The sequence below is a fragment of the Hoplias malabaricus genome, chromosome 9 (assembly GCF_029633855.1).
Source record: "Hoplias malabaricus isolate fHopMal1 chromosome 9, fHopMal1.hap1, whole genome shotgun sequence".
NCBI classification, from domain to species: Eukaryota; Metazoa; Chordata; class Actinopteri; order Characiformes; family Erythrinidae; genus Hoplias; species Hoplias malabaricus.
In genome coordinates this window covers 1,639,508-1,665,700 of record NC_089808.1, presented here as the reverse complement: position 1 = coordinate 1,665,700, position 26,193 = coordinate 1,639,508, and the positions used below count along the sequence as shown (strand labels likewise).

Here is a 26,193-nt window from a genome sequence, read left to right as displayed (position 1 = left end):
CTCTATCTATCCAAGTCAAAAAGGCACATGCTTCTTAGGTCGGTGGCCAGCGACAGTCATCAGCGAAGGCCAGAGGTGTGAGAACTGGGGCGCGGAAACCCAGTTCTGCGTTCAGTCCAAAAAACCAAAACGCTGACGTTGTTGTTGTTTTTAAAGCCCGCAGTTTCAGGGGCTCCACGTCAAGCAGTGCCGAGCTGATCCTATGCAGTGGAGAGCACCACCATCTTTGAACTGGAGTTATAAATCTTATGTAAATATAGGTTAATGACGTCTACATGATTCAGTCATTTTAGGTGACGACAGCAGGCACTTAGTCTGAAAATGAAGAAGCAACTTCTAAATCCAAACTTGCTTTGGTTGTTCAAAAGCATTAGCAACATGGTAGAGATGATTGAAATGTTGATTTTGACTGAATCATTTATTTAATTTCATAAACTGAATGGATTTTTCTGTTTTTCTTATGGGACATCACTCTGGAAAAATAAGCCTCTCTTACACATCCCTCAGTATTAATTGAAATATTCCACCCCCCAAGAGCACACACAGCCCAAGGACTACAAACAACATTTTTTGAAGCAAAACAAACAGAACGCTGTTCATAACTTGTACTTACTTTTTGGCTGCAGATCCTCCAAAATGCAAATCTGAAATAGGCCAGAGGGAAGAGTGTAAGAGAGGTGTGGGGGGGGGTGTTACACAGTCACGGCTTTGTAAACAGTGTGAGAGACTCACTGGCCTCTAGATCTGTCTCCTATTGAAAATGTATGACGCATTACAAAGAAAGGAGAATCAGTCAACAGTGATCACAGCTTAAGATTAGAGTAAAAATAAGAGTAGACAAAAATACCAGTGGTAAAACCGCAACTTTACTTTCTAAAATATAAAAATTTCGACATATTAAAACAAATTGTAACATGACCAAGTGATAAACCGCGTGCTGTTTATGCCTCAGAAATATTATTAATTTACTTATTAAAGGCAAAGAAGCAGCTCTATGAAAGTGTAAAACAAATAAATACAGTGGAGTTTGAGTTCCTAACTTGTGTTTATTGAGAGTCAGAAAACATGTTATTTCTTACTAATTGAAGGAATAAGGTTTAAAAGATCGTCCCCCCCCCCCCCCAACGGTGTTGGGAAACTCTAATAGGCGTCTTGCCTGTGACGTAGATGGTGGACAACACTCTAGAAGCTGCACTTAATTTAATGCAAAATGAGGAAAAGGTGTGTTGTTTTTGGCTGCAATCATTCAATGTACATTGGGTCATCTGTGAACAAATGGCCCAAAGATCCCAAAACATCCAGAAAATGGACTAAATTTGTCAGCTTTAAACGGGCACTTTGGAAAGGACCATCCGCTCACTCCGTTATCTGTAGCTCATTTCACTGGCGCTTTTCCAACAATATGGGCATGTAAGGACACCAACGAAAGGTGTTCAAGAGCCTCTGTAACATGGAGGTAGACAGGGTAAGGACACTCACTTCGCCTGTTTTAGTTGGTGTTAGTTAACGTTAGCTTGACTCGCTAAACTCGGTGGCTCAGATTATACTCGGCTACGTAGCTGCATTACGGAGGTTTATAGTGTCGGAGGAATTCGAGTTCGACTTCGATCACATTTACAAGAATAACGGTACCTCTACATTTGAGTTTAGCTTATTGCTAGGCTACTGTCATGAATAATGTTGGTTATTTAGCTAAATACCGTCATAACAGTCAGTCATAACGGTGTTTTACCGCGGCGTCGTTCGGCTGTTGTCCACCAGTGACGTCACGGTCGCGTTCGAGAATTTCCGTAGAGAGCTCGGGTTTTTCCGTCAATTTAATAAAATTGTCAGTTTTAAAGTAAATTAAGCTGCTATTTTCATTTTAATTCATACTTATATCTGTCAGTAACTACAATAATGTGGAATATTCATGGAGGTCCATTAAGTGGTGCTTAGCCTTTAAAAATACTGAAAAAACGGTATGTCTTGTCTGTTTACACACACAAATTTCAAGCAAGTTACACATTTTATTTCACTGTCAAACATTTTGAATACTAGTATAAATATTATTGACAGTACATCTTTGGCATTCTCATTCATTCGTATAGTAGGTCTCTTGTGATATCAGCAATGCAAATGAGGCCTATGGAGTACCAAGATCAGAAATTTGGTAATACCTTATGCACTTAAATGTTACTAACAAATGCAGGTATTCGGTAAAGCCTAATGTGCTTAAAACGTCTGATAAAAATGGAAACTTGTTTGATTTCATTACAGTGATCGTATTTTAAGACATGCATATCAAACTTTGCCTTTTTAGGTGCCTCTACAACAGCATCATACATTTTACATGATACAAGTGAAAGTTACCAAACTTGCAGGAGAACAATTACAAGCAAGGTTTTGCAAATATATGCATGCTTGCCATAATCAGTTCTATGTATATGAATTTCAAGCCATAGCCATCTGACAAAAGAAATAATACTGTGGAAGGGAAGTGGGACACATGGGAGATACTGACTAGTCACTGTATGCGTGTGTAATGTACGTATGCATTGGTTATTAGTATAAAAATAAAACAGGAACCAAAAGGTACCATGGAGTAATGAAGTAAATGAGTCTGAAATATAGAAAAAGACAAAGCAAACTCACTGCCAACGAGATTGGCCAGAGATGAGTCCAGATCATTAGCCAGCAGTTTTCCTCCAGAATGAGGGGCCATCACCGGACACTGACTGTGAGCTGGAACAGTGGGCTTCAACAAGTCTCCTAATGTTTCAAACCCTGAGTGAGAGAGAGAGGGAGGAGGAGATAATGTGAGAAAGAAAAAGTGTTAGAGACAGGTAAAAAGAGAGAGAGAGAATGTAACTGAGTAGGAGTTGAATATTGATACGGTTATATCAGGAATATGAACAAATATGCAAAACTCCCCCTCTACACAGAGTAGAGCAGACGGAAAAACAGACAAACACCCAGAGAGAGAGAGAGAGAAAGCATAGGAGAAACTGACATGTTTGCAGAGACTTAGTTTAAAAAAAAAAGACATGACAGAACAGATGTAAATTCAGCAGCTGTCTCAAGAGAAAAAGTCTTTAGCACACACACACACACACACACCACAAAATTCTTAATCATTACGATACAACAGCAACAAAAATAACAGCTGCCTAAAACAAGACTTTATTTGTTAGTTTGTTAATTTTCTTCATTCAAAGATGTTTGAGACTTTAGAAAAACACAAGTCTTGTGACTGGGCTGAATATAGAGCACTAAACTACGCTTCACACTGCTCCATCAAAACTCATTTCTTACCTCTGTTCAACATGGGCTCGCTACTGTGATTAGCTCACAGTTTAAACCCTTTTATTCGTCTGTATAATCACAATCACAACTAAATTAGGTGTTGGAAGAATAACATTTAGTAGCAGGCGTCTTTTAGGGCAGTTTGGGGAATTATTAACAAACAAATAATAATTAATTAATACAATACATAATTATACATCAATAAAATACCAGTGCTTTTTCCTAACAGGTTTATATAGTTATTACTGGAAGAGTAAACATGTTTCGAGGTAGTGCTGGAGTTACCGTGGTACACCATCAGCATGTTTTTAAAAGGTATATTACTTTAAGATGCTAGTTCAGCTGGACTGAGTCCTAGTTTATGCATTTTAAACATTATGTATCCATATTGACAGATAGATATATCGATGAAAGCTAAACCAGCCAACCATTTCCATGCAGGGACATCCCACATTTAATACTCCTAACACACACACACACCATCTAACATGAACTGAATTTCTGTTGTCATCAGGGGCTGTATTGTTTGTCATGAGGTCTTGAACAGAGCCCCTTCACTGAGCATCGAGAGAGCAAGAGCTGTGGTCATAAAAGTGATTCATATAGCTCCCACCAGCATTGCCCAGAGGGGTGATCACTGCCCTCCTAACACTCAATCACACGGAGTAATTCAGTAATTCCTTCTGTAAACGAGAGAGACCACCAGCCATTCAAGTTAATGAGTCACACACACACACACGAATGAATAGGAGATATGGACTGAAGACTTATGTGCATTTATTACCCAATTATTAAAATGAATTTAAATTTTAATAGAAGCAAAGGTTTACAGCCTGACTGGTGGACAGTGTGCACACACAGGTCACGTGTGAACAGCACACCGTACTTGCTTGGCCAGCAGGAATGGAGGGAGTGAGATAAAAACCGAGTGAACTCACCAGCCATCACAGCCCAGGAGAGCATGTGGAGAGGGATGAAAGGAAACAAAGGGAGGAGGACGAGGGAGAGATATAAGTGGGAGAGAGAGATAAGCAGTGTCAAAGCACTGGAGTTAGCAAGATGTGAGAGCTTGTGTTGTTTTTGGATGAGGCTGAAGTGATGGGTGACGGACAGATGGAGAAAGTGCGAGTCAGCACCTGCCCTCCAACAACGCACACACCAGCCCGATCAACAGGAGTCAGTCATACACAGGCACACAAAAAAACTTTTAAAGAGGGATTGAGGGTTGACGACAGTGTTCACAGCTACAACCCAAATGGACTAAGCGAGAAAGAAAAGGGAAAAAAAGGGAGAGAGCTACTGCTTCCCACACAGAAACAGCAGACTAACAAGCTTCCCAGCAGTCATTGAAAAAAGGAGCATAAAAACAAGCACTCAGACGTCCTCACTAGGATCACAGGCGAGAGGTCTATTTCAATAGGATGTCCCCTTCTATCCACTTAAAGACAACTATAAAGAAACCAGCAAATGGATCAAGAGCATTCTCTTTTTAACATTTGACCTATGTTAAACCAGTATGCCAGTAAAACATGTGATTTTAGCACGAATACAGTGATCAACAAGATGCAAAGTAAAAGTCTCCTTAAAGGCTAAGCACCAGCTAAGTGTCAAACAAATAAATACAGTGGAATTTGAGTTCCTAACTTGTTTTCTGACTATCAATAAACACGTTATTTCTTACTAATTCAAGGAATAAGGTTTAAAAGACCTTCGCCTGTTTTAGTTGGTGTTAGTTAACGTTAGCTTGACTCGCTAAACTCGGTGGCTCAGATTATACTCGGCTACGTAGCTGCATTACGGAGGTTTATAGTGTCGGATGAATTCGAGTTCGACTTCGATAACATTTACAAGAATAACGGTACCTCTACATTTGAGTTTAGCTTATTGCTAGGCTATTGTCATGAATAATGTTGGTTATTTAGCTAGATACTGTCATAACAGTCAGTCATAACGGTGTTTTACCGCGGCGTTGTTCAGCTGTTGTCCACCAGTGACGTCACGGTTGCGTTCGAGAATTTCCGTAGCGAGCTCGGGTTTTTCCGTCAATTTAATAAAATTGTCAGTTTTAAAGCAAATTAAGCTGCTATTTTCATTTTAATTCATACTTATATCTGTCAGTAACTACAATAATGTGGAATATTCATGGAGGTCTATTAAATGGTGCTTAGCCTTTAACCTGGGTAAAAGCCCTGCAACAAACAAATTTTAAGGAGTTTCTGCTTTTATAAACTTACATTGAAATACATTCAGATTAAAAACAAAAAAGGGGCTGGAGTTATGAGCAATTTTGGGAAATATATTTAATAAACCGATAAAATAAATATTTAAAGAGGGTGCAGAGCAACAAATCCCAAGGGCAAATGTTTTGTTGTTAAATACCTAAATAAACAGAATTCAGACAGTAGTGCGTTTTTTTTGTTAATTTTTTTTTTTTTTTTTAAAGGCACAACCAATCTGACCTTGGGACATAAATAGTCTTTTTATATAAAAATTTAGCACTCCTGAATGAATTGTGCCTACACACCTTGGGTTAAGAATGCCAAGCTTTGCAAATAAAATCTCCTCCACTGTGCTTCCAAGTGACATTTTGACTTGATAAAGCTTCACCAGCAGAAGACGAGGGTTTTTAAATCACGTGTCCACAGATGGACAAGATGCTGCTTTTAAACCATCCTCGTTCTAGTCTGCATTATTGAGTCTTCTCAGCATTTGGTGTAAGAGCAAATGAATGTTTTGAGGATTCTGACGCAACACTAAAAATAAAAAAATAAAAACATTCCACACTTCAACCCTGAGGCCACAGTGCTTTAGAACTGAGCAGATAAATATTACGTATTACCTATAGATCTATTAACTAAAGCTTTAAAAAACAATACGGTAGGTCCTCGGGTTACGTCAGTCCTGAGTTACGATGTTTCGAGGTTACGACACATCTCCCATTTACTGTAGAAAGCCTTGTTTCGACTTAAGGCAGGGGTCGGCAACCTTTACCACTCAAAGAGCCGTTTGGACCCTTTTCACACAGTAAAGAAAACACTGGGAGCCACAAAACACTTTTGAAATTTTAAATGAAATAACACAGCACAAAGGCAAAAAAAAACAAAAACGCAATGTTATGCGCAATGTATAAACCAACTATAATGTGTTACATTTATGAAATCAATGAACAACTGTAGAGAAAATGAAATCACTTTTCTGCAGGCAACAAAACATTTTTAACTCCGAAAAAAACAGATGTTGTTTTGAAGGTTAAGTAAAATACTCAATGTCTATTTGAGTCCTTGTAGTAATGAAAAAAAAAACGCCGAACTTAAATTATCCACTGGCAGAAAATAAAAACGCTGTCCTCTCTCTGCGTGCCGTCATTATTTTACTGGCGCCGTGCAGTCAGCGGTCAAAAAGTAAAAAAAAAAAAAAAAACGCACACTGGCGGGTGTCGCACGTTGGAAGTTGTGACGTGTATTAAGAGCGACAAAATATTTTAAACATTAAAATATTTTAGATGTTACAAGATCGCCATAATCTTCATAGAATTACATTTTGAAAATGAACGAACCAAAATAAAATACATTAGAATTAAATACTCATTAATTATTTTCAAAAGCTGAGCCGCATCAGAGGATCAAAGAGCTGCGGGTTGCCGACCTGTGACTTAAGTTGTTTTGCGTCGTAAACGTCGTAACGCGAACTTTTGGTGTGTTTGGTGTGCGCGGCGGAAGAATACACGGTTACGCGGCTTGGGACCAAGGAGAACGGCGTCACCCCAGTCGCATTGTAGGCCATTTTAGCTTGCTGCTACGTGCTTACAGTATGTTATTCACGTACAGTATGTACGTATGTTCCGTCTTACACCGAAAATCGGTTTACGACGCAACGTAGAAATGGGTCAACGTCGTAAGTCGAGGACATAAAATATCAGAAACTGAATCTGACCTCAGAACTAAGGAATTTTCTTACTAACCATTTTCTTTCCATTTTAAAAGCATGTTATTCTTTAAAAAAAAACAAAAAAAAAAACATTTGAGTGGCTAAGAAAGCGACAGTGTCACAAGGCATAGAGGTTAGCTGGACAGACAGTAATGGTTATTTAGCTCACTGCTCGAGAGGCAGCAGTTTGTTAGATGCTTAATTAAGCTCCTATAGTGGAGACTTTACCAGCTGCTGGCTTCACATCATTATTGGCACTTTGAGTTCCAAACACAGCATCAAAATCTACATTCATGGCGGGCATGCGAGTGGTCTGCTGGAGAGCACCACTCTCGAGACCTGAGAACAAATCACACACATACACACAGAACTTAGTCTTCACTCCCACACTGTTGTCAAACTGTGGCTCCCTCTAAAGACAAAACCACACATTTAACATGATCTCAGTTTGAGTTTCAACGTCCCCCGTCATCCTGTTTCACACAGAATTCTCTGTAGCACAATTCCTTCCCTGTGTTTACTTTGGCATGAACATACAACGTTAAATTCATATATAAAAAATGTGTTTTCACACACTATGAGAGTGAAAGTACTTGGATCAGAGAAGTAGATCCTGGCTCTAATATTTAACAAATGTCATTGCAGCCCATAATGAAGTGCTCACTGTAGAAACTCCTATTGCATTCCACAATGCAAAAAATGTGATTAATCATGCAAACCCTAATGTGATTTTGCATGTTTATTGCAGGTGTTCTGCAAGCAGTGTGTGTACACAAGTCCCCGTAGAACAGCTGCTTGCTCCACGCGGCTAGGTGTGCTGGAGGAGGCAGCTGTAGTGGTGGACTCGACTTCCCCCGGCTCTTCTGTTTCATTCTGTCTCAACCAGACGCTGACCTACAAATCCAACCACTCCCCCAGCTCCCTCACACCAACCATGTCCTCATTTTACATCTCGTTTTGGATGACTACTACCAGGTTTTTAAGAGCAAACCTGCTCACATACTCCTTCCACTTATTCAACTACAAGCAGCATGTATTAAGAACACTGGTGGACATGGATGGGACGTGACTGTGATAAAAAGAAATGACTCTACACCTAGTGATACCGATATACACGGTCCTGCAGCCTGTTTGAAGTCACAGGAGAAAGAACAGCTTTCTAAATTAAATTTCTTTTTCACGATCCTAGTCCCTCTCTTGATCACGCAGCACGTGACGCTGGTTTTAAAAATAATAAATAAATAAATAAAAATAAAAACACAACTCTACAATTGCAATATATAGAATGACCTTTTATAAAAGTAAAAATGCCAGTCAGTGAAGCCTGGGCACTGGATAAAGCAGCAGTCCAGTGCCCACAATGTGTTCCTTTAGAGACCGCCTTACCTCCCCAGGCACTGGTGGCTGTGGATATGGAGGGAGTGCTCTGCACGGCAGGGATGAAAGCTGGCTGGAGGTCAAACAAGTCGCTGGTGAGGTTTGGCATGCTGAGGACAGTAAAAGAAACTAAGCTTAGATATCAAATTTGAGTCAAGTACAGTGTTTAATAATAAAAATAAAACGTGAACGTTCTGTATCCTATCCTTCAGACAACTTGAAAAACATAACACATTGGTATAGAACAGTAAAAAAAAAACACAAAGCAACCCCCTATCTCCTTTCAAAGCCTTGTCATAACACAATGACAGAGCAATGCACTTTTTAATGGATAATTTACCCTACTATGCTCAATGTAACTGCTGCAAAACAAATATTAACAAACACACAAGAATCGCAACTCTACATTCAAGTGGTAATTTTGAAGTGGAAACTGGAGCACCCGGAGGAAACCCACGCAGACACAGGGAGAACACACCACACTCCTCACAGACAGTCACCCGGAGGAAACCCACACAGACACAGAGAGAACACACCACACTCCTCACAGACAGTCACCTGGAGCGGGAATCGAACCCACAACCTCCAGGCCCCTGGAGCTGTGTGACTGCGACACCTACCTGCTGCGCCACCGTGCTTATATTTTGGACTAATTTAATCTTATGTAAAATTGTACTCTGTACAGATAAAATAATACAAACATTGGACTTTACAGAGTATAAAAACTTGGACTGGGATCAACAGGTAAAATCAAATCAATTAGTACAAGCAAATGCAATCACAGTTATTGTAATAAGAGGTAAGAGCAGTGTACGTGCCACAGACCTGTTGGTGGCAGAGGTGGTGTTGTGATTAGAGAAGGGGTCCATAGCCACACTGTGGTTGTTGGCACTGCTTGCAGACTGTGTACCAGGGGAGGCAGAGGGAGTCTGCATGCCGATCTCCTTTAGACGCTGGTCCTGTAGAAACACGCAAATGCACCATTACTTCATTCGCAGACTCTCAAGCCTTGCAAAAAAATAAATAAACAAAAAATATGAAGCAGTAAGCCTTCAAAATACGCTCGACAGTTATGTGGTATTACTGACATACCAATATAAAATATTTAAGGATACAAAGAACCAAAACACACCAATTAAGAGGCTGATTCTGATGAATAAAAAGATTAGGCTGTGGGATACATTATGTATTAAACCTCCCAAGAGAACATAAAAACAGAGGCTTAGCACCACCAACTGTGCAAAACACCCAAATCCTCAATTTCACCTTAAACCATGACAATTTAAGCAATCTCAAATAGATACGCTAATGTAGTTCTGCCATCTATAATGCATGGATAATATTCCAAATTGTTAACAAGTATCACAAAGGATTTAACATATTTTTGAGCAATTTTTCACAAAGCAAAAGGACACACACATGGCCAAATTAGTTTGTTAATCACGCTACAGAAGAGCCACAATCTTTTACCCAAATCCTTTTACATTTAAGCTGCTCAAACAAACTGTAACCACTGAACAGACAAACCTTATACAAGACAAAGCACAAACCAAGACCAACCAACAATAAACCGTGTCACAAAGAGAGCGAGGAAAGTAAAGAAAGGCCTAAAACTACCCACCATAAATTTTAACCACTAGTGGGATTCCAAAAGCCCTCTACAGTTTCAGAAGTAAACATGGGCATTTAAGGCAAAGATAAATGAGCAACTTGATCATTTCAAGCTCTATGTGAATGGAGGTGAAAAAAAACCCCACAAAAAACAAACACCTTGACAAGCACAGCAAGCTATAATAAAACCCAAATACCTGGCAAGTAAAGGCCCTGAAGAGCACTATGAACAGTGTGCACTGTTTGTAGCTTCTCTAAACATTTGCCCAATTCCAGGTGCTATTTTGAGCGATGGCGCTACCTAAATCTAGAGTACATTTCAGGACACCAGCTTTCTTGCACTTGCTGAGAGTGTTTTTTGTGTCCCATATGGGATGACAAAGCCTCCACACAGGAACAAATGAGTTTTGGCTAACCTTACTCTCCTCTCGCTGCCTGGAGCTAATCATTGATGGGACGAGGGCGTCTGGATTAAACACACACACACACACCTCTACACCTACCTACCTGTGTGTCTGAAGGACGCAGTGTTCTCAAACCACTGCAGCCATGTCTCTTACAAAATCCCCACAGGAAGAGGTTTTTGTTTTGCCATTTCAGTAACGGTGTCTACACCAGTGAAGGTTTATAATTAAGACTAAATCTAGTACATACACAAGTAAAAATGCAGGAACAATTGGCTAATAACAGCACAGACATGCATTAGTAGGAGTAGGAGCTGCTCCTGTTAAAATGTGCTTTCATCAGAGATCAGTGATTCAGATTCGCTCTCAAGAAAAAAAAAGAACAAGATTATTAAGTAGGTCACAAAGTCCTGTTGCAGCAAGTGGCAAGAATGAGCAGCTGTGGCCTAACGGTTAGAGGACCGTGCTTGGTACTGGAATATTGCAGGTTCAAGGCCCAGGATCACTGAGAACATCCATGGATGAAGTGCCCTTGAGCAATGCACCAAACCCACCAAACGCTCCCTGGGTGCTGAAGATGGCTATCCACTGCTCTGGGTGTGTGTTTACCGCCACTAATCACTAGTGTGAATGTGTGTTCACTGCCAAAGATAGGTTAAATGCAGAGGTCAATTTTCTTTGTATGGTCATAAAAGGTGTCACTAATTCACTATAGGGTAGCACGGTGCCTGGAGGTTGTGGGTTCGATCCCCGCTCCGGGTGACTGTCTGTGAGGAGTGTGGTGTGTTCTCCCTGTGTCTGCGTGGGTTTCCTCCGGGTGACTGTCTGTGAGGAGTGTGGTGTGTTCTCCCTGTGTCTGCGTGGGTTTCCTCCGGGTGCTCCAGTTTCCTCCCACAGTCCAAAAACACACGTTGGTAGGTGGATTGGCGACTCAAAAGTGTCCGTAGCTGTGAGTGTGTGAGTGAATGTGTGTGTGTGTCTGTGTTGCCCTGTGAAGGACTGGCGCCCCCTCCAGGGTGTATTCCCGCCTTGCTCCCAATGATTCCAGGTAGGCTCTGGACCCACCGCGACCCTGAACTGGATAAGGGTTACAGATAATGAATGAATGAATAATTCACTATATAATAAGGGTTTCTCTTTTTGAATTGAATTAAACTGAAATAAATTAAATTTTGATGATATGCTAATTTATTGAGATGCACCTGTAGCCCAAATGAAACTACAAAGATTGGAGTGGCTGAGTCAATGACTGAAACCCATGGAGATAACAGACAGATCAGGCTTAAAAACCCTGCAGTGCACATAACTACAAATAATTCTGTAAAGGAGAGTGGAACAGCAAAATTCCTTCTAAAGTAACGTAAAATACTTGTCTCACTTAACAGCTGTGGACATGAAAGTACAAGCAGAACAGCATCGCATCTCCATCTACAATTTTTCCTAATTTCATTTCTCTCTACACATTCACAAATATGTTTTACTTGAAATAAAGCACAAACAGGGCCACCTCAGTATTGTTGTACATGATAAAGCACAGACAAATAAAAAGGGCCTTTAAATGTTATTTCACAAGGTGTGTGTGGTATGAATGTGTGAGGTATTAATTGTAAAGTCTTAAGGCACTTTATGACTGTAGTTTTCTCTCCATTCTTGTAGCGAATGTAGCGTTGGCAAAGCTACTGTGCTGTGACCGATGAGAACAGGAGGCAGCAGGCAGATAAACGTATGCAGGTCCCTACACTTATCTGTAAAAACCACGTGTGCTGTATCTGTCCACGGTGTAGGATAGAGATCAGTTCTCACTGAAATGTACAGATGGGTTGTTCATGATCATGCTGAAACACATCTGTTTTATCCTGTGCTAATAACTATGTCATGCTACGCAAATACCACAGATATAAATGTAAGCAGAAAAGAGGAATGTAGTTATTCGTGAATTTGTTCCAGTTTTATTACATTATTTAAACCAGATCTTATTATATTTGAGAAAGCAGGCTTCTAGTCTTTCTAGAGAGTGTCGTTAGTGTATACTGACACAAGCTTAATCCCTGAAACCAAGGGACTGTAAGTGGGTTCATACCAAGCCTTTTCCTGTGATATATTTGTATGTAAACACCCCACACACCAGGTCACAATCTGAGAATGCATAAACTAAAACCCTTCACATGATTAATGAAGCCAACCTTGAGTGCCTGCAGTCTGGCCTGCTCCTCTTCCAGAGCCTGCTGCTTTTCCTTCTCATCCACACGACTGAATGACATGCCTGTGTTAGAGAGTGATGACACAGCACTGGAGAGAGTGGTGGCTCTGCAAAAACACACATATTGAGGGTGAAATGAGGTCACACTCTTGGAGGTGTAGCAATTTATTCTGATTTAATTATTATGGTCAGATTAAATGACACTGCAATGCAGGGGTGGTCTCAAATCACAGGTAATTACACAACAGATGACCTGATTAAACGCGAACTTTCTTCCTCGCACCTGTTACATCTACGCATGAAGCTCCCATGACAGCAGTAGGCTAATGTTATTTTGTCCTTATCTCACACTGACTGCTTAAATTAACACAGCCTATTAAATAACCAGCCAAGACATGTAGCAAACAACCTATGCCTTTTAAGCATTAATAAACAAGAATGAACCAGAATGCTACAATCTCTCAAGAACACAACATCCAGAATATTCCAAATGAAGGAAAATCATTATTACTCTTGCTTCCTGCTAAAATTAAGGGTCCATAAATGGCTACTTCATGACACATTCAAAATACATTTTAAATACCTGCTGTCTGCAGAAAACTCCTTGGTCTTTTTGCCCTCCAGAGAGGCCAGGTGTTGCTCTAAAGCCTCAAGCAGGCTGCTGGGAGCCTGCAAGTGTGAAAGAGGAACAGTGTGATGGGTGACAAAGAGGGAGAGGGAAGTCAACAGTATGCACCCATTTTTCTCTGTCTCTCATATCTACTTATGGGTGTATACACATACACAATGGTCAAACTCAGCAAACAATGCCTGTAACATGCCTTAATCACAGAAATGTCATAAATAAACAAAGGAGAGTGAAGCAGTAAGAGTGAGAAAAAGAGAACATAGTAGTTAGAAAACATGCAGAAAGGGTCTAGTCCTCAAATTGTTGGCATTCACCAGCAAACCCCTGTGAAAAATGTGTAATACGTAGAGATGCTGGCCGACAAATTGTACTTACAGCATACTGACCATACTTCTTTCCTGACGTAAGGTAATTAAGACTTGAGTTATGATCTTAGTAAATGGTGCAATAGTTCAAGGGGACTGTCAGAGATTTCTCAAACTATATGTATACTAAAATTAATAATATATAAACCATATCCAATAGAGACTGTTTGACGTCAAGTAAATTTACTAAGCAAATTTGTGAACTGATACCAGAAATATGCCAGAGGAAAATAACTTAAGAATCAAAACATTCATTTGTTCATTATCTGTAAGCGCTTATCTAGTTCAGGGTCACGGTTGGTCCAGAGCCTACCTGGAATAATTGGGCACAAGGCGGGAATACACCCTGGAGGGGGCGCCAGTCCTTCACAGGGCAACACAGACACTCATACATACACTCTCACACTTTTGAGTCGCCAATCCACCTACCAACGTGTGTTTTTGGACTGTGGGAGGAAACCAGGGCATCCGGAGGAAACCCACACAGACGCAGGGAGAACACACCACACTCCTCACAGACAGTCACCCGGAGCGGGAATCGAACCCACAACCTCCAGGTCCCTGGAGCTGTGTGACTGCGACACTAACCTGCTGCACCATTTCTGAAGAATTTTTTCTTTTAATACTAGTTTCTTTTAAACCACAATGAACTCTACCCATAAGAACAAAAAAGAAAAACCTGCTTTAAAGGCTGTGATTGCCCCACAGAACCCCATGAGAGCTTCAAGCCGCACCAAGTGTCAATGGTCAAACACTGATGACATGTGTTTGTTTTTTTGCAGATCTTTCTGTAATTTATTGTCGCTTTTGAAGTACGGAACAAATGGAGAAAACGGGTAGAAACTTGGTACTTTGAGGCATTACTGGGATTACAGCATGAAGCAAGAAATTCAGTTTTTCCAGCGCTGTGCGAACACTAAATCTGATCATCTCAAATAAGATGAGGAACTTTTTAAATGAGGTTTCAGATTTATATCCTGTACATAGCATGCAACCTTTTTAACAACACTGATCACATCATAACGGTCAAACTAAATACAACCTGTATTGAGGAATAAGGCTTGCAATATGACCACGCCCTAGAATCTGGTACGGAAACAGGAGGAATTCTAAGAGGTCAGATTCACAAAGAAAAATTATATATATTTAAAAAAAAAAAAAAAAAAAACCCATACAGCTTAAATGTTCTCCCCTTTTTCATTACAACAACGACAACATCTGAGAAAAACACAGGAAATAAATGTATGCTAATGCCTGTTTGTTGAAGACCCTGAGGACGCATGAATACTTTATAAAAGTCCTTCAAAAAGGCCTCTATACAACTTTAAACCTTGTAAAAGTCTGGACCGAACAGAAAATGTTAAATGAAAAACATCAGCTCCATTTTTATTTGTACAATAGTTCAAATATCACCTAAAACACAGAAGCAAGACTGTGAGGGCGTCATGCATAGTGGGCAGAACTCAAGCTGAGCACGGGCTGGGTCAGTGGGTTAGCCTAGGCTCAAAGCGGAAACTTATCTTGGAAGTTTCACATAGAGCATAGAGCATGCCCAATAAAAGCTGTGTACATAACCATCACCTACAATGCAAGATCCTCTGGTGGTCTGAAAGAAGAATAGAAGGCCTGTTTCTGAATGTGTTTTGGTAATTTTTTTCCCTTTGAAACAGTTTTACATTATCGCTCATACCCAAGTAGCTGATATTACTACAGTGACTCCTGACTACACTACGTATTCGTGAGGGAGGCATTCCCATTGTTATTTTTCAACCAGGCAGTGCTTTAACAAACCCAAAGTAATCCAAACTGTACACTACATCACTACAATTCCATTCCCCATCCTAAATAAAGCTGTAAAAGCAGGTGGCATTTTTTTCTGAAGGTTGAGTATTTTCTTACACAACACTGCTGTTAATGATAAGCATTGAAACAATAGAGAACCTCAGAGCTTTAATAAGCTTCCACTTGGCATTTGGCTTCATGTGAGAGTCACAGGGAGCAGTCCTGGTTAGCTAGTAGGTCGGGGCAATGTCTGGGCAGTGTTATTAACATGACATTTTCCTTGGTACAAATTTGGGATTAGGGATTAAACATCACCTCACATGACCGCACAACCCATACGTCATGGAAACCACACGAGAGAGAGAGAGGTGACTCCAATGCTGGAACCCAACTGTTCAGAAATGCTTTCCTAAACTAGACTGCTTTAAAATGTAATACAGTTTTACCCATACGCTCAAGTCAAACCCACATTAGCATGTGTACAGAGGAATGGAATGGTTTATACTGGGCAGTAGAAATGCAAATAAAAGGCATGTTGACTACAGCATGATGCACAACTCTGCCACAACTTATAGCTGACACCAAAACCATGACTATATTTTTAAATCTAACAAAACAATATTCACTTAGAACATGGCCACAATCTCCAAAGAGTGTTTAATGAGGCAATTATGTTTTGCACTAAATGTAAATCAACTTTTAATCAAAACAGATAATCAAATTGTCTCATTTATTCAAATATCAATAATAAATGTAGTATACTAGAACGCACTGAAATATAAAATAAAAAAAACAATGCAAAATAAAAATTCCACAAGGAAAACAACCTTTAATTGAAGGCAAGAATTAATACGAAATTATTTGCTCCCTTCCTTAATGTAGAACAACTAAACAAAAATGTGAAAGACTGATAATTGACTTTATTACTGAAATGATTTCTGATTTGAAAACAAAATCAAATGGAAGTAAGAACAGAAATATTTGTGTCTGTTTGCTGTTGCCGAGGTGACGAGCAGCCGGTCAGAGTAGTGAAGAGGAGTCGAACCAAATAAATCATTCCTCAAACATCTGGGTTTCACTCATCAACTGTTGGCCAATGATTAATGAAGTTGAACTCTAGATTGACTCAGTCTTAAACTGCGAATGTAAAAAAAAAATTTAAGAAAAAGTAGCCAAATATTTTAGTTTTGGTCAACTAAAGCTAGGTTGAAACTCAGCTAGGCTAAATTAAAAATTAGCTGGCAAATTAACACTTATGAGAAGAACAGTGTGTGAGAGAGAGAGAGAGAGAGAGAGAGAGAGAGAGAGACAGAGAGAGATGAACTATATCAAAAGGTGATTTGAGCAGTGCAGAAGGAGGAAGTGGAGATGAAATGTACACTGACCTGAGTGAGATCTGGGATGTCACCCTGATCAATCCCAACTTGCTGTATCATTAACAAAAACACAAAAAACAGCAACACACAAACAACAATGGGAAAGGGGATAAAAAAAGAAACAATATAACAAAGGGTCAATACATCATGCAAATGGCTTTAAATGAAAACAAAATACATAAAATAAAAAAACGCTGACATCAACTGAAATGCACAGGTAAGGTATGCTGCAGTACACCCAGAAGGATAGGGGAATGAATACAGAAGTAAATAATGCCTTGGACTGCTAGGAGCAGACCATGGGGGCCAGTAGTGCTGGGCGATATTAGCACAAATAAATATCACAATGATTATGATTAATGAATGATAATTTTGGTTTTGTATTTTTGACCTTCATAGTTCAGTGATGAGCCTTGGACTGTAAATATGTTCCAGTGTTATACATCCGATATTTTTTTTAACGCTGTTACATTTATGTTACAGCGTTTACATTTGACTTTTTTTGTTCAGTGTCTTCTTAAAGGCTAAGCACCACTTAATGGACCTCCATGAATATTCCACATTATTGTAGTTACTGACATATATAAGTATGAATTAAAATGAAAATAGCTGCTTAATTTGCTTTAAAACTGACAATTTTATTAAATTGACAGAAAAACCCGAGCTCGCTACGAGAATAGGTGCTTAGCCTTTAATTATAGTCAAACACATCACATCCAAACCGCAGATGCTGTGTTTTTTTATTTTGGTACGAGCTGCTCGAGTCGATTGGTCAGCCTCTGCATTTAAATTTCTTCTATGTGGCACATAGGGGCAGGATCACGTGACTACAATTTGGTAGTGTGATTTTAAAGGGACAGTACGTGAACACACAGTGGGGACATAAGAGAATAAAAATAATTGATATAATTAACATGGACAAAATGTCGATTACAAGCTTTGAATGTCGATTTCAATTAACTGCCCAGCCCTAGAGGCCAGTGTGTTAGAACTCAATACTCAAAAACACCATAAACACTCACACACACATGGAAGGATGCAAATGATGATTGATTCTTAAAGAATAGTTTGCACAGAGAGAAGTAACGAATGATGGATATTGTTCTCAAGAAATCCAATTTTAAAAATCACATCTCTGTAATCCTTGATGCATGAAAATAAGACAGCAAGATAAGGAAAAGGACTAGACGAGAGGAGTAGGATATAGGCATGACGACGAAGAAGGAAATAAGCAACGAGCAGAGGGGACAGGTTTAGTCGGTGAAGACAAATCCGAGCAGAAATTACAGCGAAAAAAGCACAGGAATTTGACAATGTCATGTGAGGGAGGGCCAGATAAAGCTCTGGCAGCACTAAGGCGATCAAACACAAAACTGCATTTAACCCTCCATACTGCTCTGTTTTGGTCCAGAAATCAGCCACCAGTGTGCTGACAATTTAGAGACTTCAAACTGTGTGAGACAGCAGGACAAGCAGCTGACACAGAGGGAGTGCGAGAGAGCGAGGATATAATAACTAAACAGGAAAAATATATATACACACACACACACACACACACACACACACACAGACAGACAGAGGCAGGGCGATACACAGAGACAGAGCAAAAAGGCTAAAAGAAACAGCAAGAGAGAAACTGCAATCAAAACAGAGAAAATGGCCTGACAGAAAGTGAGCTAAAGAGATTACTAGAGTTTGATAGAGAGTAGGGTAGAAGGGGGAGAGGAAGATAAGTGTGAGAGCGAGCAATAGCAAGAGAGAAGGGAGTTTGACAGAGAGTGGGTATGAAATCTTTCTCTAAATTACTGCAGAACCTCTTTTACAGGAGACAGAAGATCATTATAAAAAGGCTGCTTATTCTGTAGCATCTTAACCTCACTAACTTAAGGAGTGGAGGGAATGAGCAGCTTGAGGCCTTTCTGCTAATAGGAAGCTAAGGGAGGCAGGTCCACGCAGCCCAGTGGTCTACAGTAGTCTCTGCTATGTTTAAATCTGGCAAGAGCCGTTCAAGCCTATGCTCATCACTGAATGCCAAAATGAGTCATGGTACGGCTGGTGTGTGTCGAGGATTTAAAAAGGGCAAGAGATGACAAGACCTTATAGGGATTTCTTAACATCTGATGTCACTATTAGCAAGCAAATAAATAAATAAATATTTTAAAAAATAAATAAAAACCCTGACATGTTCATGTGTTTTTGTGGGTGTCAGTAAAATAAAAAAAGAACACATTACCTCTGCTACTTTGAGAAACTCTGAGAGCTTGGTCATCCTATACAGGAACTTCTTGTAGATGTCCAACGCGTCTTTGCACTGGTTTTTCTTCATATCGAAATATTTTTCTGAGAAGAGGGAGCGAGAAAAAGCAACCATTAACCGAGCAATTTCAAGCAGACAAAGAGTGTAATTACCACATCAGCGGCCTGTCAAAACACATGCACGGCTGCCTGATGGCACTGCCAAGTTCGAGATGGAAGCTGCAGGAGGCAAATTGTCCTCTCAAGGACAACCAGCACATCTTATGCTTGATCAGAGCTGTCAACACTGAGGATCAGCCGTTTAGCAGGCGCTCTTTTTATAAACGGCTCAAACTTAACGACTGAGCTATTATGCTAAAAACAGCTTAGGTGAAAACGAAACATTGTTCTGGACATTTGAACTATGTCAGAGTCGGTAATGGTGTTTGGCACAGCTCTGCTAACACAAGCTCTTTCATGGACACAGCATGTGGGAGTCCGTGCAGGCTGCAGGTAAAAGACACAGGAGCCGTCAGCCACCATGGCAACATGATGCAGTCGAACATGCTTACAGTCAGTGAGAATAGGGTACACCTCTCTCCGAGTGAGAATAGGACACGTAATAGGAGCGAGAGAGAATATAGCACTCGTTCCACCAAGAATTAAAGATCAAAAAAAAAAAAAAAAGAGATAGAGACAGAGAGAGACAGAATAAAACATAAGAGCGAGAGGAGAGTATACGTTACCCTATTTCTACCAACTAGGCACAGATGTTTCTGCCAGAAACTCAGAGTTTCCAATATCTTGGGAGCAAACATTGTCCTTTTTTTTTTTTTTTTACTGAATACGTCTATCAAACTACAACCTTCATACCTCCACATAGCTCCCTTTCTTCATACCTGTTGCTAATCGCTAGCTCCCAAAACAGACAGGAACTCAGATAAACAAAATACTTAACACTGTCGTAAGTAAGTTCAAAGTGATACAGAACCATAAAGAACGGTGTCTGCCAATGGTGTGTCTCAATAACCCAAACCAAAGAAGCCACATTCTCTTTACTAAATACAGACAGAAAAAGTGGTTCTTTCGTGGTCTATACGGTTATGTACGGCAGACACTACCCACGTCACGACCGTTTACGCCATTGGTTTCTGTCATTGGGTGATGCCACAGTTTTTTCTGACAACTGCTGCATTAAAGTCAATATTCGGCACGGTGGTTTAGTGGTGAGCACGTTCGCCTCCCAGCGCTGGGATCTTGGGTTCAAGTCCCATCTGGGTGGAGTTTCCATGTTCTCCCCGTGTCTGCGTGGGTTTCCTCCGGGGGCTCCGGTTTCCTCCCACAGTCCAAAAACAGGGAGGGTAGGTGAATTGGCTTCTCTAATAACTGTCCTGGTGTGTGAGTGAATGTGTGTGAGCCCAGATATGGATTGGCGCTCTGTCCTGGGTTAAACCCTAGTGCCCGATGCAGTCCTCCAGGTGGACGGTCGTTCCTGGTTGAGAGTACGCTGTGCGCGTTTGGCTGCTGCTTCTCACCAGTCTGTGTGTGGATTGAGTGTTCTGAGCAGTGTAGATTGTAAAGCGTCCTTGGGTGTCTAGAAAGGCGCTATATAAGTGTAAAGATACATACATATTTGGAATGTCATGGGATTGGGCTGAAAAGGGTCTTAAGCTAAACCAAGAAACCCGCTCCACAGATTCAGGGTATAATATACTCCACTGGCACAAAAAAACAGAGGAGTTTTACCCAGCAGGTTGATGACCCCCTCATTATAGGCAGCAAACAGACGGATGGAGTCTTTGAAAAGCAGCATGAAGGCAGCGTTGATCACACCGTTAGTAAGCTCATTAGGGTTGGCCTGGAGAAAGAAAGACACGCACACGCACACACCCAAACACAGAAGAGAGATAACAGAAAGCTGTTTACAACTAAGGCAGTAAGTAGAGACATTTTCTGAAGTGTTTTCTTGTCAGGTCTCAAGATGTCTACACAAAAAAAGTACAGAAAAAACAAAGTGTGTTATTCCTGAAGAAACTCACATACACAGACACAAACAAATACACACGTGCGTACAAAGGCACGCACACACGCACCTGGAAGTCAAGCAGAGCGTCCAGCTGGTTCTGAATAATGGGTAGAGTTTTGATCAGCTTCTCTGTATTCATGGTGCGCATCACTCCATCAATACTGCACAGCGGACAAACACACATATGAACAAACCAACACACAAAAAACAAACAGAAACGAACACCACAACCCAATAGCGCCTCTGTCTTAGAGGCCGAGCCCTTTAAATACACAACAAACGGCTAGACGGGGTGGACAGTGTTCCGCTCCACAAGTTTCTTCAGTTTCTGTTTGGGCAGTAGAAGAAGGGCTCTCACATTTGCATCTAGCCTTGAGGAAGAACAACAGTGAAATAATCAGGGGAGCTGGAGGAGGGTCTGCATCATTCACTAATGCTTAACACAGCAGTGTGAAAGCAAACGAGGGAAAATAGCTTATGGTGACAATGGAACAGGGCTCTGAATAACAGCGCGTCACACTCCAGCTCAAACCGAGCTCCCTAGAGGCGGAGATTTACCCCGTGTCTAAATCACAGCGTTTAAATAATCAGCCATTTGATCAGCGTTTTAAAGGCAAACTTCATTAGCGCGGTAACAAGCACGCTAGTATCGACTGTAGCCCAGAGGTGCTGGTGCCAAAGTAATCAAGTGAAAATTACAAAAATAAAAAACACGATTTAATAGATCAAAATGAATAGTTTAGTCATGTATTATGCCGTTGTATTACGTTAGATCTCACCCTGCAACGTGAGAGATGTTCTAGAAGTGCCATTATTTGCGTGATAACTGAACTCTGACCAAAGCTTTTCAAGTATTGTTCCGCCACAAACACTTAACCCAGTAAAAGATGCAAGTGCTTATAAGACAGCAGGTGGGCATCTCATAGTGCTTTTCCATCGACGTGGAAACAATTCCTTCCCTGTTTGCACACCAACAAACAGGGTGCACGTTCCAATATTCCCAGATGGAACGAATAGCATGTTCTGCAGCAGTATCCAGCAACTTCCTCTTGTGTATTTCTTTTTAATTAACCTTGCTACCTATGTTTCTAGCACAACTCATTACTGTGAGTAAGATAACTTAATTTAGATGGCCATGGTGAATGCTGCATGTAACCAGATGATAGATAATTTACACTTTCCTAAGAATACTGTGTTCTCGTGTGGTTTGTATTATTTACCAAATTACTGTTTAATATGAAAGAAAATGGTCTTATTTGGACTTGGTGTATCTCAGTATGTTAAATATTGAATACAACAATTGTTGTCTTAATAGGATATTTTAATTTTGTTGATTTTAGGTTGGATCCCGCCTATCTAACATCTGGAAATACAGTGGAACCTCTACTAATGAACTTTCCAAGATACGAACCGGACATTTGAATATTTTTTGCCTCCACCAACGAACCACGACTCTAGAAACGAACCCGAGCCTCCTCCGAACCGGCGGCTGGAAATGGCCACTGACCCCAATAGGCGAGTCTCCCAGCGCCCCCAGACTTGAGTGAGCTTTTAAGATTAGCACATTGTAGCTTTAGCAATTTAGCATTAGTGTAAATAGCAGACATCGAAATTTGTGCTAAGTTAAGCCGTATCTATGCTTCGTCTCCCCACATTCACCCACCTACTCTCCGTTATTCCACCCCCCCCACCTCCCGTCATACAGCCATACACAATCTGAGAGTATTGTAAACATAGATCAGTGCAAAAAGGGTGACTTTCGGGGTGGGGGCTGGAACGCATTAATTGCTTTTCCATTATTTTAAATGGGGAAAATTGACTCGAGAAACAAACTTTTCTACTTACGAACCGGGTCACGGAACGGATCAAGTTCGTAGGTAGAGGTTCCACTGTTCTAGTATTATGATAATATTATGATCTCGTGCATAAAAAATTTATTAACATTGCTCAAACATTTTTGTAACTTACACCCTTTTAACACACACCTATTTAGGTTACAGAATGTTACAGTAATTCATTAAGAGGAGGCTAAATAGAATTCAAATCCAGGAAGTTAGCTACACAAGACCTAAAACATTCTACAAACATTCTCCAAGAGCTCGGGTAAATTACCAGCTTCATTTGTCTTTACAGTCAAACTCTTGTTGAAAGTATAACATGACAGAGGCGCATTTTTTATGATGCCAGTTGAATCCCACTTGAGATATGTAGCAAAAATCAAAGCGTATACTTCATACCTACATGGCTACAACAGCACCAATGTTACAAACCTTGTGGACAAAACAGGACACTACCGTCAGGCTTTTTCTTATACAATTGTGCTTGAGAGTCAAACGCATGTATTTTGTGCATGTTTCAGATGTGATGTGGTTCACACATAAGAGGGACATTTTTTTTTTTTTTGGTTTTTACATAAATGAATGAACGCATGCATGTATGGCTGGACAATAATTCAATTTTTAAACACATTTTCATATGTATTTCATGTCTCTTTTTGAGAGTCATTATAGGGCACAGCCATCAGTTCACTGCACTCAATTTTAACGTTAGCTTAAAAGTATTAATACTGACAAAGCCAAGGGGTTTGACGGTGATGTCATGTTGCTTTCAGTTCTTAGCTGTTTTTCTGTTGCTTTTTATTTTCATATCAATATCAGAATTATAATCGCATTGACCAAAATTAAGAAATATATCGTGATACAAATTCTGGCCGTATCGTCCAGCTCTAAACGCATGCATGTATGAATGAATGACGAGATATTTGATTTACTCACCCTCTTTTCATTTTGGTAAAGTCCACAGCAACAAGCCTGTAGGACAGAGCCTTTTCGTTCAGATACCGGCTATAGCGCCTGATAAAGGTGGACATGTCATAGCCTGTGAGAGAGCACAAGAGTGTGCAAGTGCGTGAGACTGAGAAAGAGGTGTACATTCTCAAAAAAAAGCATTGGTACCCCACTCAAGTTTACATTTTCTACCTTATTCTGTTATCTCCATGACAATGTACCTCTAACAGCCTGAAAAGGGGTCAAATGACCTTTGTGATCAGTCCCCTGCCCCCCCCCCACAAACATCTGTAAATATTTCTACATACCTTGCAAGGCACCTTTATCAAGAAAATTGTTCAGATTGAAGAGAGTATTTCTTGAAGCCAGGTACTGAATGAAGCGCTGCAGAATAAAGAAAAGGAGAAATAAAAGGAAAAGAAGAAAATACAGATTACAATCAAGACTGGTGTGCAGTAACTAATGAAGCACAACGGATGCCAGAACAGTACTTGTATCTGGCATCTCTAAACCATTGTTGATAAGAAAACTCCCTGCTCTGGTAGAAATATGTAAAGCCTAGAAAACTATGTGCAGGACCAGACTCTCAGTAGGCTCATGAGACTGGGTTGGGAATTCCCAGAAAGTAGTGTTCTGCTTAGACTTGATGAAACAACGTGTGATCTTGGCCTAACGATTGGGGGATTCACACCAAGACAGGGCCTCACAGCAGCATCCATACAGAGACCAAGAAGTGAGAGGAGGTGGCAACACATATCAGCTTTAAAGTGGGCAGAATATCCACTTCACCTATTGACCCGAGTAAGTACCCACACAGGCAAGTGAGATCTTTTTAGGCATTAGGGTAATTGGTGACACCAAATCAACCACAATATTAAGGTAGCCATCTAGTTCTTACGCTTGATGCCCAGGCTGCAAGGCCCAAACCATCCACCAAACAAAAATATCCAGCCAACAGGGTCCTATGGGCAACTTCTAATGACCATTAGTAAAAGACTAGACAACGACCAACACAAACTGTGCAGCAACAGATGAGCTACTCTCTCTGACTTTACATCAACAAGATGGAACAATGGGCTGGCTGTGTCCAACAGCGCGGTCAGTGAGTTTAAAACCTCCAGCATCATGTGCGTGTTAGATCCACTTGTCAGCACAACATCAGTGTAACTGTAGCGCTGAGAATGATCCCTATCACACAGGCTTCACTGAAGAACAGGGTGACAAGAGGCAAGAAAGTATGAGGAGCAAGAGACTAGAGATTACAACAGTTGCAGTTTGGCGTTTGAAACGAATGTTCAAAAATAGTTTGGGGCTTTCAAAAGAAGTCAATTATTTTCATTCCCAGAGAAAGAGAGACGACATGAAAACTCAGTGACCAATCTGCAGTTAGGCAAAAAAAAAAAAAGTACTGCAGTTAACTTAAAACTTTTTGAAATGCTTCTAAGCCTTTTTTTCTGTGGGAAAACTCTAGCTTTTTACACTGTAAGGCAAAACAGCCAGGCCATCTGAAATAACCTGAGGCTAAGAGCTTGGTTACTTGAACTCTGCACAAATACAGAAAACTCAGAGGGCTAGTTCAGATGAAGTTATATTCAGCACACTCAGACAGAGAGCTGTGCCTTTAGCACAGAAACTTTGGGGGGCCACCGTGCCCTGCAAATATATTTAAGGGATTACAGACATGTTCACTATTACGCTTTTTACCAAGTTGCTGCGTTCGTTTAAAAAGGGAAAGGCAGGAAGTTGTTACACAGCAATTGACAGTGATACTCCTGGGAAAATCCATTGAGCAAAAAAAAAGAGGATAGACAGAAGTGTCCTTAGAAAACTAAAGAGTATGTACGTCTTTTCTTAAATGCGTTAACTTTGCTGCTGTATAAACATTGCATACCACGCAAAGGTGTGCCCCTTAGTTGGAATTAAACTGCCTGTAGTTTGGAGACCAGACGAATTCAAGTGGCTACATTCCTGTGGGGATAGTGTATGGTCTGGGCAGCAGGGGTTACTTGATCTGTTTCAAGCAACTCATTGATTAAATCCAGGCTTCCACATAGCCACATGCTAAAAGCTCATTCACACATTTATTCATTAAAAAAAAACACAATTAAAAGATTGCTGATGTGAAGAAAATCTTTCACTTCAAAGACTGTGTACATTCAAGTAAGACAGGCTAAAATAATTAATGTGAAAA

General features: G+C 40.4%; 1 protein-coding gene across 7 annotated transcripts in view; it reads right to left on the bottom strand.

Moving 5' to 3' along the window:
• si:ch211-200p22.4 (phosphatidylinositol-binding clathrin assembly protein) overlaps nt 1–26,193 on the bottom strand; it is a 54,041-nt gene that overhangs the window by 8,125 nt on the left and 19,723 nt on the right. For 3 of the 7 annotated variants that reach the window (XM_066680398.1, XM_066680400.1, XM_066680401.1), the window contains exons 3-16: nt 24,311–24,386; nt 23,991–24,093; nt 21,284–21,377; nt 20,937–21,048; nt 19,189–19,295; nt 16,965–17,006; nt 15,383–15,403; nt 13,388–13,473; nt 12,788–12,911; nt 9,415–9,548; nt 8,599–8,699; nt 7,441–7,551; nt 2,635–2,766; nt 614–644 (exon numbers count right to left, since the gene is read on the bottom strand). In XM_066680398.1, the coding sequence (XP_066536495.1) occupies nt 614–644; nt 2,635–2,766; nt 7,441–7,551; nt 8,599–8,699; nt 9,415–9,548; nt 12,788–12,911; nt 13,388–13,473; nt 15,383–15,403; nt 16,965–17,006; nt 19,189–19,295; nt 20,937–21,048; nt 21,284–21,377; nt 23,991–24,093; nt 24,311–24,386 (1,274 nt within the window). The remainder of the gene's footprint in view (nt 1–613; nt 645–2,634; nt 2,767–7,440; nt 7,552–8,598; nt 8,700–9,414; nt 9,549–12,787; nt 12,912–13,387; nt 13,474–15,382; nt 15,404–16,964; nt 17,007–19,188; nt 19,296–20,936; nt 21,049–21,283; nt 21,378–23,990; nt 24,094–24,310; nt 24,387–26,193) is intronic. The other 4 variants (XM_066680399.1, XM_066680405.1, XM_066680404.1 and 1 more) reach the window with 3 other exon arrangements.